Below are 15259 nucleotides of genomic sequence, written 5' to 3'. Positions count from 1 at the left end.
CATAAAATCAGTAGCACCAAGTGTCTGCTTCATTCATGCTGCTTCACACCTCTGGTGCGCTTTGTGCCATTCTGGTTTAGGCTGGCTGTAGTGATCATTGTCCCTATGATGTTTTTAAAAGTTACGGAATTGTAGAGTTGCCCTGTAGAAAGCACAGGAGAATGAAAAACCACAGAGCTGCAAGACAGAAGGAGCAGAAGTAAATTCAGTGCAGTAGAGGTCCATTTTCTGAAGACATTAAACAGCTTTAAGACTACACTAGTAAATGAACACACCCTTTTTATCACTGAGGCAACCAAAGTGGGCAGAATGGAAACAGGCTGTTATAGGTAAAGCCAAATGAGATGTTGCCTAGTAACTCTCAGCAGGGAAGCATTTAAACCCAGCCAGTTTAGTGAAGCTGATGTTCTGAGTCACAGATTATTTTCTCTGGAAAAAATACGGAAGGAAGGAAAGCTCAATTTAACAGATGTAGGATTTATTTTGCTGTTAGGGCAAACCATAATGACAATGCTTGGGAGAATGCAGAAGTATTTACAAACTTGTACAAGGAAGAACAGACAAGGCATCAAAAGCATCACTTTACCAAACCTGGTCTTTGATGCTGATTTATTTTCCCCAAATACAGTTAATTTCATTTTCATTTTTGGATTCTGAAATACACAAGTGATAACAGAAGTCTGAAAATATGACACATATCATTACATTATTATCATATAATTGCTGTAAGAGAAGTTTCTGGAGCAAACCCTATTTCAGCTCTGCTATTGGACACACAATGAAAATAATTGATTTAAAAGAAGAAAGACTCCATGTCTCCACTGGTTCCATTGCCTGAAATAGTTTTAATTAGGTCCTTCTTCAGGACTTTGCTTTTATGGGTTCATAGAAAAGTCACTTGGCTCAGCTAAAGGTCTCTCACATTAGGGGGAAAAAACCCCCTCAGACCTTATTTGAAGATTCATGTTATTTTTGCTTCCCTTTAGAAGGATACGATGATTTTACAGAAGTATAAGCTCTGCCATGATCAGCCATGTACATCTGTGTTCCTGAGGGCCACAACTACTGTTCAGAATAGGCAGTCAGGTTCAGGAGAGCACCTCATTTCAGCAGCCTCAATACAGTTAATGATGACAGCTGTGAATGTGAACTATTGCACAGGTACTTTTTTTAAATCAAAAAATACAATAAGCAGATCAACACATCACATTAACCATGAAAAGATAGACTGCCAAAGAGTTAAAACAAAAATATGTATTTTATCAACAATGATAACAGCTGGAAAACAAAGCTACTACAGCAAAAATACTAAAATTTGAGTTATATATTAAAAGCATGAGAGTTTTTCACAAGCGTGCATGAGTGTGTATGAGCAGAGAAAGAATGTTCTGCAAGCCAGAGAGAGCCTCTTCTCACTGACCAGAGCCTGGTTTGAAGTTTAATGAAACACTGTTGATACAGAACCTCTGCCCAGAAGGTGTGGGTCCATCATCAAACACATGGCCTAGATGGGCGTCACACTGCAACAGAAATTATTGCTATTTTATTATTGTATTGTTACAGAATGACAGAATCATTTAGGTTGGAAAAGACCTCTCAGTTCATAGAGTCCGTCTTTGACTGATCACTACCATGGCACTAAATGCCATGTCCAGTTTTTTCTTGAACACCTCCAGGGATGGTGACTTCACCACCTCCCCAGGCAGTCCATTCCAATGTTTAACAACCCTTTTCATGAAGAAATTCCCACTGATGTCCAGGCTGAACCTCCCCAGTACAGTTTGAGACCATGTCTTCTCGTTCATTTACCTGGGAGAAGAGGCTGACCCCCACCTGGCTGCACCCTCCTTTCACGCAGTTACAGAGAGTGATAAGGTCACCCCTGAGCCTCCTCTTCTCCAGACTAAACATCCCCAGGTGCCTCAGCTGCTCCTCATTGGACTTGTGCTCCAAACCCTTCCCCAGCTTTGTTGCCCTTCTGCATCCAGCATACACTCCAGCATCTCAATGTCCTTCCTAAATTGAGGGGCCCAAAACTGGACCCAGGATTTGAGGTGTGGCCTCAAATCACTGCCCTGGTCCTGCTGGCCACACTGTTGCTGATCCAGGCCAGGATGACATTGGCCTCTTGGCCACCTGGGCACTCGCTGGCTCATGTTCAGCTGCTGTTGACCAGCAGCCCCAGGTCCTTTTCCAGCTTGCATCTTTCCATCCACTCTGTCCCCAGCCTGTAGCACTGCAGGGGTTGTTGTGACCCAAGGGCAGGCACAGGCACTTGGCCTTGTTGAACCTCAGAGCTCTGGCCTCTCCCCATCAATCCAGCCTGTCCAGATCCCCGTGCAGAGCCTTCCTGCCCTCCAGCAGATGAACACTCCCACCCAGCTCAGTGTGTCTGCAAACTGACTGAGGGTGCCCTTGATCCCCCCATCTGGATCACTGATGAAGATATTAAACAGAACTGGTCCCAGCACCGAGCCCTGGGGAACAGCACTGGTGACCAGAAACCATTGTTATTGCGTTATTACCATTGCACTTATGGACCAATATTATGCTGTTACCTCATGTATCTATCCTGAATTAAGAATCTTTTATGATTAAATTACTGTTGAGTTGTGTGACTGGTAGCATCCTGGGGAGTGACAAGGAATCACATCTGGTCAGTGGGCAAGTATCTGCTCCCAAACAAGCAGATCCCAGAAGAGCAAGTCAAAAGGTATTAATGTCAGAAAGTATAGGAAATAAATCAGAGGATCTAGACATCTCAATATATCATGAAAATATCAAGTTAATTAGTAAGTCACTGTAGGTCATTCTCACAGATCAACTAAGGATTCCCCTCTCAAATTACTGAGGTGAATAAATTAAGACTCAGTACAGCTATTGGTGACATTATAAAATTGGAAGGTCTTCAGCTGCAGTTCTTGAAGGTGCTTGCTGCATATGGCTGCAAATGTGAACACTACCAAGATAATGGACTTGTTACATTTGCAGATGTACCAAAGCCTGCTGCAAGCACACTGAAGGACAGCATTAACTATCGTAGCAGTTTAGAAAAACAGACACACACAGACATAAAAAACCCCCCAAATCTGAGATACAGTTCATTAGATTCAATTGCATACTTTTATACCTTAACAAAAGTAAGAAACAGATTCAGGGTTGGGAAGAAATGGTTAGGGGTGGCAGTTCTTTAGAAAAAGAACCTGGGTGTTACAGCAGATCCCAAAATAAATGTGTCTGTGTAATATGGACTGTGGAAACGTAAAGGTGTAAGGACAGGAACACCATTTCTAACACACCTGAACAGCCTCTACACCCTGCTGCATGCTGGGCCCAGCTGCAGTGCTATGTCCAGCCTCGCACTCTACTTCAAGAAGGAAAAGGGTCAATCGGAAAGAATGCAAAACAGAGCAACAGGATGATCAGCACACTAAAAAGCACTGCATAAAAAGGAATGGTTGAAGGAACTGGACCTTTCTAGTCCAGAAAGGAGATGACTGAGGGAGTCAAAATAGCTAGAAAAAATAGAAGGGTGGCTTCTGTGAAACAAGAGAATCCACAGAAAATAGCTATGGAGATGCAGGGCACAGTCACCACCCTGGAAGGCAGATAGTAATAGCTGCAAATGGCTTCAGTGGCTGGTGTCTCAATCTCTGCATATTTTAAGAACATCTACAGCAAATATTTAGCAAGACTGAATGAGGAAGAACTGTCCCTGTCATGGGCCAAATGCATGGACCCTACCTCAGAGTCTCTTCTATTGTCTCTTGCCACACCTTGCAGCATACCTTGAGTAAATTTTCTGTCTGAACTCCAGCCTTTGGCTATACATACACAACTGCTTTCCCCAGTCACGTACTTTTCTTCACCCCGGGCTGAGACAGAATGGCTCCAGCAGTACTGTAATTCTCACTGCTGTATTTAGGTAGATTCATTCATGGGCACAAACAAAACTTATCGGCTAAGATTTGTGTCTTTGTGTATCATCTCCAAAATAAACATACCTGTTTGCAGACAACTTCAGTTCTAGTTGATCCCAGTGAATTATCTGGTCGTCTCATGATATTGGTATTGCTTTCATCTCTGCCACAAGCACCATAAGCCTCAGAAAAAGATGGCCATCCAGTCCCAGAATTGTACTTCTTCTCTGAGCTATAGTGGAAACCAGATCTTCTTATTAATTAATGACAGAGATGTTACAAAAGAGTCTGCTTCTATTAAGAACATTGGCTTTTCCCCTCATTCCTGTGATGTACCAATATTAATAATATTTGGCACGGTAGAAGTTTCCTCATTGGCATCAAGCTGTGCTGGAAACTCTTTTCCAAAGGGAATTCTTGATCAGCTCACAACAGGAGATTTTGCCTCACTGTTTCTATTTCAATGACAGGTTGGTATTTTATAAAGCTTGGAAAAGGGTTTTATCTGACAACTATGCTATAGTAATACTATGCTCACAGAATCACCAGGTTGGAAGAGACCTCTAAGATCATCAAGTCCAACCCATGCCCTAACACCTCAACTAAACCACGGCATCAAGTGCCACATAAAATCTTTTTTTAAACACAGCCAGGGTTGGTGACTCCACCACCTCCCCAGGCAGACAATTCCAGTACTTCACCACTCTTTCCATGAAAAACTTTTTCCTAATATCCAACGTATATTTCCCTTGGCACAGCTTAAGCCTGTGTCCTCTCGTTCTGTCAGTTCCTGCCTGGAGAAAGAGACCAACCCCCGCCTGACCACAACCATCTCTCAGGAAGTTATAGAGAGTGGTAAGGTCACCTCTGAGTGTCCTTTTCTCCAGGCTAAACAACCCCAAAATGCTATAGTGTTCAGCTGAATTACACCTACAGAGTTGCAGTTTGAAGCCTGGCCCAATCCAGCAATCTCAGAAAAAAAGGGTTTACAAGAAGAAATGAAGAATAGACAAAGGCTAGGCTGGCCCACCAGACCAGGCTCGTGCCTGATGATGATGGAGGCTTTGTCTTGCAGTCAGCCATCAAGCTGGTTTGGAAAATCAAACAGAGCCTTGTTCAAACCATCAAACAACCAATGACAAATCCTCACAGCACAAAGATCTGCTTTTCCCAAGATAATTGCAGCCATAAGAAACAGCACAACAGACTGTCAGGTTGTGGGTGCCTCCTGTTAACATCCAGGGTGACCAACACTGTTTAGCTGCATATTAAAACCTAGAGTGTATTGGCAAATATGACCAGAAGATATTTTGGGGATTTGGTATAGATAATCCCTCCTATTTAAAATTGTGCAAGCTTTGACAGCAATATGAACCTTCTCTTATCAAAGAGGGACCTCGCGTGAGTCAGAACAAGAAATGAAGATAGGTTCACATGCTTCTCAGATCAGTAGTCTGGAGATTCACCACAACCATTTCCTCTCGATTTCCCATGGTTTTTTTCCAGTTTTGCAAACCTAATGCTCTTACCGGCATCTAGTGGTGGACAGAGACATCAACACCAGTAACAGCTCTTTATCAAGGGGATTAAAACGTTGGTTAAGATAGAATATAAACAAAGTATGTGGTATATGGCATGCATATTTTTGTAGGTTATTAACAGTGCAAAAAATCTGAAAATCTTCATTGTAGTGCCTTTTAGAAAAAAAGGCAAACAAACTGGGAAAAAAGCATAAAAAATCCAACCTAAAGAACAGGGCGTGAGTCAGCATTTTTATAATCATCTGTACAGTGCTGTCATTGAGTAATGCAGCTGTGGAAATAAAAGATTTGCAAGCACAGAATGACCAAAAGCTAGTTTTTGTGTGGGATGTTGCTTAGTCCTTTACATCAATGCACAAACAGCCATGAGAAAAGTTCTCCTTCCCCTCCTCTCCATAAAACTGGAGAGAAATAGGACACAGCACAGAAGCAGCCTGCTCTGAAGCAAATGCAGTTTGCAGACACTGTACATCAAGGTCCTTAGGGCTTCAGGTCTGTTTCTTTGCAGCCAAAGAGGGCTCCCTGCTTTCCCTGCCACAAAACCACATGAACACTGTGGCTACCAGACACAGAGTCCCCAAGAATAACCTGTGGGACACATATCCATGCATGACTTCTGAGCTTCCCTTACATACATCTGCTCTGTTTCTTTTTTTACCAAAACTCCTTATTTTTTGACACAGGGATCCTTATGTTTATTCACACATAGATACAAAGATCCTCTTTGAAAACCCACAGAGCCAAAAAAGGTCTTTAACACTGTGTAGATTCTGCATCTGACTCTGTTCCTTACATGCCACTCACAATACTTAAGTTTATTGTAGATGTTTTCCACTGGTAAAGGAACAATCTTTTGAGCTGTTAAAATAGCTCTCAACAGAAATGGTCTCTGTGTGGTTTTATTAACAGTAATATCACTTAGATTCCCTAATAGAAACATTTTAGTACCCAAAAATATTGCTGTTCAAGATCATATTTGTCCTTTGAAGTATTTCACCACTTAATTTATGGATAAATGGACTTTCCCTAAACATATGCATTAGATTAGCCTTCAACACGCCATTCCTCCAGCACATGTCATTTACTTTGATCCCTCTTTCAGTCGTCCTGGATGGAATCCAGATAATTCTAAAAAGTGCTTTTTGCTGTATGAATCTCAGCTGTAGGTTTATGGTTTGATGAAGGTTTGAAATTTCATTAAAGTACCACAATTTGCTGTCTTAAAAGGTTAGGGGTTTGTTCCATGTATTTCCAACTCATTCAAATGAATATTTGGTAGCAGAAGGTAATAAATTCTGGTATAAATGTATACACACATGTTTCAAAGAAGGAAGAAATACTTCATGTTTACCTGTAGCTAATGATCTAATGCATTTGAAAAAGAAAGAACATTTTTAATGGACTAGGAAATAAATATGATGAATGAGTCTCTCATCCAATACCATTTCGCCCCCTCATTGCTAGTGCTCTCCACAGCATAATTCCTCCATAGAAAAGATCTTTTCAGACCATTTTGCACATTTAATAGTTTCCAATTTTCTTACAAGGCTTTTTTTTTTTCTGAAAGTTTGGGTTTTTTTGTCTGTGAGGCTTAGCATTATCTTGTGCTGCAAAGAAAAGTGCTTATACTCTCTGAGAGCTGGATAGTGCAAAAGGCAGGCTGACTGTTCAGTTATATTGCTGTTTTGTTACTAGTTTAACAACAGAAGCAATTCCCTCCAGTGTTTGTCTCTCCATGTTGGCCTGTCAATATAAATTGTCTAATACAAAAGATGCCTAAATTGAAGAAAAATCTGAAGGAATTGAAGGAACTCATCTACAGCTTAGTAATTTACATTTTTTCTAATTTAGCTGAATTTTCCAGAGGCATTTTTAGGTTTTATATCAGTCTTCAGAATATTTTGTAATGCTGAGCTAACATCAGAAATAAATTTATTTAGTAGTGTTCAGTAGCAAACCTCTATAGAAAATTATACATTTAAGCAAATGCATGTTTACATAACAATAATTTTCTGCACTTGGCCAAAGGAAAATTATTTGTGCACAATTATCATTAAATTGCTTGGTTTCGGTTTATTTTCAATACTTCCATTACATTTTCCCGTCCTTTTTTTACTAAGCAGATCTCTTGATCTTTAGTATAATTTGAAGTTCTGATCTGTGATTCATCCTTTTAAGTCTTCGTAAACTTGGGCATATCAGCCACTTTCATTCCATTCTCAGTTGGGAATAAATAAGGGCTATTTTCTAGACTAAAAATATGAGAAACTGTCTTTCCTGGTTCAGTTACAGAGAACAGAACACCCTCTGCACATCCTACTCCAAGGCACTCTATTTCCTTTTACTTAGACATTAATGAAGTTGCAAAATATATAGTATTGTAAAGAGCACAGAGGTTAACTGTGCAGTCATTTGCAGCCAGGCTTTAAAAAGTAGATGTAACCAAAAAGGCAAGAATAGTGGAATTTAATTTAGGGAATGAAGAGGCGGTGTGGATGAAGAGAAGGTCTCAGCTCCAGTGTGAGGGACCCAGCAATAAGAACATCACAACAGTAGACAAAGGCAGACCAAGCAGCACGGGTGGCAGAAGATGAGTATGGAGGAGCACAAGAACAGAGCAAACACACAGTGATACTCATGCATAAATACGCATATTTTGTGGTAGCTTGTGGCTTAAGGACCTCTTAAACAGAGAATTATTATTAACCAAAAAGAACAGTGTGTGCCAGGAGAAACAGGCAGACCCTGATGCGGCAGCTGCATGCTGGTCACTGGCAATCCTCATGGGCTCAAGAAAAAGGTGTACCAGGTATCTGTATCACCACAGGCATCTTGGAAGACTTACACACAGCACTTGGGCACCAAGGGATTTTTCTTCTGACCAACACTTCCCATGCCATTCATGAAAAGACATTGCCCCTCCTGCCACAATTAGTACATGTTAAAGATGTCATGAAATCCAAAGGACGTTACCTGAAGAGTGGGGCATTGCAGCACACACAGCAGTATATTCCTGATTCTGTGTTATTCAGATAGATCCCACTGAATGGCTTTTAACATAGGAAGGAAAAAAGACAAGTTAACAATGCAGGTCTTTAAAAGCTCACCATCTGGAAGAAGCATGTAGGAATCAGATTCAAAACAGGAGAAAAACCATAAAAAGAAGGCTTCGCAGGGGGGCTTTGAAGAACAAACATTAGCAGCCTGAAGAAATGACGGGGAGGATGCCTTTGGATTAGTAGTGAAGACTACCCCCTACCCCCACAAACTCTTGAGACTAGTCAGATGCATAAATCATCCAGGTACCAAGGATGGAGTCGTGACCTCCAAGAGACTGGTGAAATGTGCAGGATCCCAAAGGCCAGGGCTCTGCTATGTACTGCCACAACTTTAAAGTGGCTTTACAAAGGAACTCTCCTCCTTCCTGCATGGTCCGGTACCAGGATCCTTATTTTACAGATATGGATTTGGGCACAGCTCACATGACTTAATCCCATGGCACATGCTCCATGTGTGCAGGAGTCCTGGCTCTGGGCTAGGGACAAGCAGCTCTGCACCCACAATGCTACATGGCCTCCACCACAGTAGGAGGAAAAGTGGGGACATGGGGGTGGGTGATCTGGCACATGAGGGAGAACCCATCTCCTGAAGGGAGAGCTATGTCTAAGATTTCCATGGCTAATCTACATATGGTCAAAAAAAGGAGACTACAGGATAAAAATATGATCTCCCCCTCCTCTGGAGGGGCCTCTACTCCCACCACACAAACAGTTGATTTGGCAGCAAAGTATCCCAGAAAAAACCAAACAATAAAATATGAAAAGAATGCAGAATGTTTTTTCATCTGCAAAACAATCTGGGTCAGAACAAAATCCACCCTGTTCCGTATGTTGAGTCTAACTTTCATCCACAGGAAGGCAGGGGAAATCCTGTGAAGCAACTGAGTGGTGACAGCTCCCCAGGGCAGGTTTTTCTGTGCCCAGCAGGCAGAGGAGGTGGCTCACCCTTGGACAGCATTAGCACTTTTGCTCACCGGTTCAGTTCCTTTTTCTCGTGTAACATAGAATTGTTCCGGAGTTAATTTTTTTTTCCAGTCTGTAGCAACAGTTGCTTCAGCTTGTTTAGTGAGAGAGCCCGTGTCTTCAGTTAGATACAGAAAGATAATTTAGTAACATAACTTAAATTCCATTAATGCTTTCCATTATCATCTCTGTTCTCCCAAAGTTTCTATGGGTACAGACCAAGCACAGAGGGCAGTTCAGAGAAGTGAGCAGGGGTGAATGCAGGACTTTGCATCTACTTCCTGTTTGGTGTGCTACATCTAGAGAGCAGCTCCAGCAAACCAGAAGGCTTGGGAAGGCTTGTAAAGGAAATGGGCACCTATGACCCAAGATACCATCCACTCTCCCAGTGCATGCCCATATCTGCCCTGGCTCAGGATAACTGCTGGTCTGCTGGTGCTCCTTCTTCATCCCTGGGTATCACTAAAAGGTTTGGCAAACCTCTTGGAAATGCTCAGAAACCAGAAGTAATGTTCATCTATCAGCTATGGAACACTAGCAACTTCCACAGGCCCCATTGAAGGAACCCTGGAAGAAAGCAACACGTGCAGCCCAAGAGAAGAGGGGCCATAGTTAAGTGAAGGACACACAACAGCAGAGCAGAAGTCACCCATCATGGTGCAAACCTCCAGTAACACATCCCGTGAGTCTGTACACACCAAGAACACTTATGGTGGTATGGGACTGGCAAAGAATTAATAGACTGTCTGAAAAACAGCAAGTAAAATAGTTTAAAAATCAAAAAGTCTGAGGTGGGGAATTACCTCCCAGCCTATCTCCCATCAGCACGGAATCCTCGAAAAACAATCAGCTCCTGAGGAATGAACGCTTACCTGCATTCATCTCTTGCAAGGTAGAGGTGAGACTGGGCGGGGAGGGCAGGGAGAAATGAATTTTAAAATGATAGTTTAACCAAAAACCCCCCAGTTTAGCCTGCCAATTCAAGACCAAAACCTACAGCATGCTAACGTAGCCCTTCCTGAGCGGCCAGAAGACGGCGAGCACAGGGATGCCCTTTCCCCCTCCCCACGCTCCAGGCCGGGGTACCTGTGCCTCTGTGCGCAGCGCGGGCGCGGCCGGCGCTCGGCAGCGGGGAGCGGAGCAGGACGAGCAGGCGGCGGCTCCCGAGCATCCTCCAGATCGGATGAGCCGCCATAGCGACGGGGCGGGACCGGGGAAGACGCCGGCCGTGTGTAATCTCTGCGTTCCACCTAAAGAATCAGACCTCACAAAGGCAATGAGTAAAGCACCCGCTTAAATGCCGATGCAGCATTTGCAGGTAAAGGTTTCAATCACTTCTTACCGAGAGGCAAAGAGACCAGCTTAAAAATGAACACTCGCTGCAGCTGCAAACACAACAAAATCTTGTTGAGACATTTACTTGCAACCATTCTAGGTTGTTTTTAAGGAGAACAAGTCTGGTACTTGCATGCAAAAGCTCTCTTGCTGTCCTGGATGCATGTTACAGGCATTGCTCTCAGTGCTATTGATCGAGGAATGGCGAAGGGGCTGTGCCATCTGAGGGTTTCCTGTTTTCGTGGAGTGATTTGCAGTCACAGCTGCTTTGGCTTGGCCTATAAATATACCTGTAACAGGACACGTGTGTTAGTTTGGCAGCCCATCCCTAAAAGGTAGGCCTAAACACAAGTTAGTTTTCCAGGTTAAGCCTTAGTGCTACTGTCTGCTTTTCTTCCAATCGTTACATTTCTGATTTGGAATTAGTTCATCATTTCTGAAGGATGTGGAAGGAAGTGTTTTGATTACATTGGATAGCAAAGCTAATAATGGTGTTTAATACAAAATTACTTTCTCTTTAGTCTAATTCTTCTAGCCTAATTCTAAAATCAAAGCTAAAAAATAGTCTTGTGTGATCAGTCCTGTATATACACATATGTATTGAACTATCCTTATGCCTAACACAGTGAGCTCCATGGCAGCATGGTAGTTCCAACACAGCATCTGATCAGTACCATGGCTGCAATCACTGCCTCTGCTCAGATCCACAGAGTATTGCACCCAAGGCTGGATATCAGCAAGGCTCCGACATGGTGCATTCACTGTCTGCAGTGGTGGGGGAGAGGGGCACACAGCTGATTTATGGCTTTGTCCTGTGTAATAAGACACAGTGAAGCCAGAGTACCTGGATAAAAATCCTGGAGATGTGATACCTGTGAATCGGGACTGTGATTCAGGATGTTGGGAGAGCAGTGCTGCTGGCAGGGAGGAGAGGGCTTTGCCAGCCCACTTTGGTGCTGGCAGAAGGCAGCATCCCATGCTATAGGCAGAGGGACAACATTTTTCCATGTTCAGCTATTTTGGGAAGTGAGATCCTGTGATCTTTCCAAACATTTTCTAGCTTACCCCTATGGCATCTTATATCAGTCATTTAGCCATGGTTTAGAAGGGAGTTGGAACATGTTAGGGAGCCTTGGAGAGGAGAGACCCAATCTGACACTCCCCCAGTTGTGCAACTGGCTTAGGGCTGGAATGTGGGAGGGGGTGATGGTGTCACTCCTGGCCTCTGTCTCCAGCTCAATTGTGGAAAAGAGGCATTTCCCTCACATTCCTGTTCTTAATCTCAGACAGTGTTTGCTCCTGAGGAGGTCAAGTAATCAATAGAGTTCTCCCTGAATTATCTGAGAAATGAAGGAGGATGAGAGAAAGTGGTTAGTCCCTAAACTTGCATGTTTTCATGTAATTGACATAGATTTAACTGGTGCCTTTTTTAAAGACAAAATAAAATAAAAAATGAACTGTCAGTATCTTCCTTGCAGGTCTCTGTTACTGGTACCATCCCAAAATGCAGCAGTTTTGAGGCAGTGGGAACTGAACCAACAGAGGTCTGCTGCTGTGCCATTTTCCTTAGTTTGTGGCAAGGGAAGTGGGCACCTGAGGGGCAGTGGGAGCAGAAGGCATCAGGCTCATCAGCCCAAGCCTCATCATCCTCTCAGTTACCCAGTTCACTGCAAGCCACTCCTTTATTAAAATGAGGGTGGTGGTGGAAGAGGCAGATCCCATTCATCCCAACAGCTGTGATCCACATTTGAGGTGGTGCATGGTGGAGCAGATCCTCCATTTTCCCCTCCAACAGAAGCGTGACCTGCAGTCATCCAAACCAGCATGACAGGCTTTCCTCAAGTGGAAAACAAACCCCTCCCAGCTGGAGGTAATTCATTTTTCAGATCTTCAGTGCTGAAAAACCAAATCATTGTCCTGTCATGCCTGTAATGTTGCCTCCCATGGTTACAGCACACACCAAGCCGTGTAGCTAGGCAGACATCCAGCCTGCCTTTCTCCCCATAGACTGTTCTAAAAGCCAATTAAGCTGTTACTTCATTTTCGTCCTATTTTTTTTCTCCCTTATACACAAGGGGAAGCAGTTAAAAATCTCCCCTAGCTACATTATGTAAATTTTCATGTAAATTCTCCCCGAGTTGTAATTCAGCAGATTTATTGTTAGAAATGTCACCTGACTCCAGCATGTACACAAGCTGCATCCATACATGTCACTCATCCATAGCACAGTGTCCCATTAGACACGTGTAGCTGGGGAGAAGCTCCTCAGCTCCTCCCATAGGGTGGCTCTGTGCTGAGGCAGCAGCAGCACATGTGAAGGCAAGAGCAGGAGGGAAGAAGGAAGCAGTCACAGTCCAGACTATCTTGCTAATATTTATTTGGGCTCCAACCATTTCCTGGCTCAGGCTCTGTCTTGACTGACAGCTTTGGGAGCAGAGCACCATGTAATGCCTACACTGGCAGATACTGAGCAATCAGCCAGGAAGCAGTGAGATGCAGAAGTGAAATGAGCCCTGCTCAAATTCAAACCTCTGCTCACACAGCGTTTGTTAATAAAGCCCCTCGACATTACTATGTATGGAAAAAAACACTGAAATTGTGGTGGTTTTATTTTGTATGCATTTGTATGCAATCGGTTTTCTTCTGCTCACTGTGTCATACCTCGTGTATGCCCCCTCCTATGGGGTGGTTCCATTGAAACATGTGGAAGCTCAACACACAACAATTTGTCTTGGAGGTGCCATATGTAGTGATGCTGGGCGCCGAGGCCCCTGGGGAGTGAAGAACAGGGGCCTGGCATAAGCCCTTCAGAGGTAGGTTGTATCTGTGGGGGGCTCCGTCTTCCCCCACAGAAACCCTCAATGCTTTTGTAGGAGATACTGCAGGAACTCCACGTCCTTCCTCAGCAGAGTCTTCTCTCCTCTAATAGACTTGATACAGCTCCACAGCCGGGCTCCAGACACTCGGGTGCAATGAAACTATGAGCTTTTGGTATATGGAGATACTGTTTCCACATGGAAACACTATCATAAGATACGTGGTAATTCTCTGTTGCTGGATTCCAGTGATGGAAAGGGATTTGGGCAAAATTTATTAGAAGCAGAAGTGTCAAAGTACCTTGGAAAAGGGTATTGCTGGTTTCCAGAGACACACAAAGACTGAATGCAGATCTGAAACTCCCTGAAGCTGATCTACGGATTCTGCTTAGATTAATTTATGGAGCAGCCTGATGTGATTCAGGTCAAAGACATCATCAGAAATAATGAACACACAACTTCTCTCTTTGTTTGCTTTATGGTTTAATACCTCTTTTTGCTAATCATAAGCTATAGGATACCTGATTATTCTAACCTTTGTTTTTGGAAAGTAATAGGTCATATTTGTGGACTAGCTTAAGTGGAAGCCTTCTGTTGGAGTCTAAGGTTGGAATTTGAACAGAACAGGACAGAACAGAACGGAATAGAATAGTTGCAGTTGGAAGGGACCTATCGGTTTGGTCCACTGTGACAAATGCTTTGAATTGGATTAGACCAAATGTCCTCCACAAGTCCCATCCAGTATAAATTATTCTAGGATTCTAAATGCCTTGAGAAATCTCTTGCATAACAAATTAAGGCATGAATTCAAAGTTAAATGGATAGTTTGCAATCACTCCTTGACAGAAAACTCTACTCTGCAAATGAGCCCCAGACATGCAGTCTGGTATGGAGTACACGTATCTTCAGGGGCAGCTATTGGGAAGCAACAAATCCAGGCTATTTCCCTGCATTGCCCTATGCATCCCCTGTACCACACCATCCAAATTTCTTAAGTCACATAGACAGTAATAATACATTCTACAAACTTGTGTGTGATTTCTTATCCCTTGTACCCCAAGGTAGTGAAGAACTGAGATGGTTCTTCCAGACTGTAACCAAAGCCTGAACAGAGCATTGAATGAACACCTATTTGGCAGCAATGGCCATAGCAGCAGCTTTCTGTAGGTTATCTTAATGGATTTATCACCCTGAACTAAGCCCTGACCATCTGTTCTATTCTCTCATTACAAATGCAGAAAAAGCTAATTCATGATTGAATCATAAAAAAGTAAAATAGAAATGATTTAAGAGTAGGGTGTGTCATGTTTCACACTCTGATGGGGAAAATGGCTCTCTCCAATAGACTTCCCTGATAACAGAGTTTGCCTTTTTCCCAGCAAATGGGAATTACTGAGGAATGGGGCTCACAAGAACAAGTTTTATTCCCATTCATTCATCGTAGATGTATTTTTTAATTTGGGGCTCATGTAAGTGAAATTATGAATCTCCTTTCCTTCTCTCTTAAGTGAGCCCCCAAAGTTTTATTTTTAATGTATTTTCTAATCTGGGAAAGCACAAAATCATGCTCCTTAAAAATTCCCCAAAGACTGCATTTTCTCCATCTCATCTTTGCTGAGATGTGG

At 43.0% G+C, this 15259-nt stretch overlaps 1 protein-coding gene across 2 annotated transcripts; it reads right to left on the bottom strand.

Annotated features, from left to right (window-relative positions):
- Positions 1-457: 457 nt before the first annotated feature.
- Positions 458-11100, bottom strand: MSRB2 (methionine sulfoxide reductase B2). 2 transcript variants are annotated; one of them, XM_042044156.1, is made up of 6 exons: positions 10826-11100; positions 10570-10747; positions 9495-9601; positions 8435-8511; positions 4005-4152; positions 458-1520 (listed from the first exon to the last, which is right to left on the bottom strand). In XM_042044156.1, exons 2-6 carry the CDS (start codon positions 10676-10678, stop codon positions 1413-1415), a joined length of 549 nt encoding a protein of 182 aa, XP_041900090.1. In that variant the 5' UTR covers positions 10679-10747; positions 10826-11100; the 3' UTR covers positions 458-1412. The 2 variants fall into 2 exon arrangements, with proteins under 2 accessions (XP_041900090.1, XP_041900089.1); XM_042044155.1 differs by having other exon boundaries at positions 10570-10733; positions 10826-11099.
- Between the last annotated feature and the right edge of the window lie 4159 nt (positions 11101-15259).

Source organism: Corvus kubaryi, unplaced genomic scaffold (genome assembly GCF_017639235.1).
Source record: "Corvus kubaryi isolate FWS band 111438036 unplaced genomic scaffold, C.kubaryi_AGA036_p1.0 37398, whole genome shotgun sequence".
NCBI lineage: Eukaryota > Metazoa > Chordata > Aves > Passeriformes > Corvidae > Corvus > Corvus kubaryi.
Note: the sequence above shows the minus strand (reverse complement) of the source record. Positions and strands in the feature narration are given on the sequence as shown.

Bases quoted from the DNA above. Each gene is read 5' to 3' on its own strand.
- MSRB2 (XM_042044156.1), bottom strand. From the start codon at position 10,678: ATGGCGGCTCATCCGATCTGGAGGATGCTCGGGAGCCGCCGCCTGCTC. The intron at 9,602-10,569 runs GTACCCCGGCCT...ATCTAACTGAAG, and splicing joins CGCTGCGCACAGAGGCACAG to ACACGGGCTCTCTCACTAAA. The intron at 1,521-4,004 runs GTATGTTTATTT...TTTCTGTTGCAG, and splicing joins CTGAAGTTGTCTGCAAACAG to TGTGACGCCCATCTAGGCCA.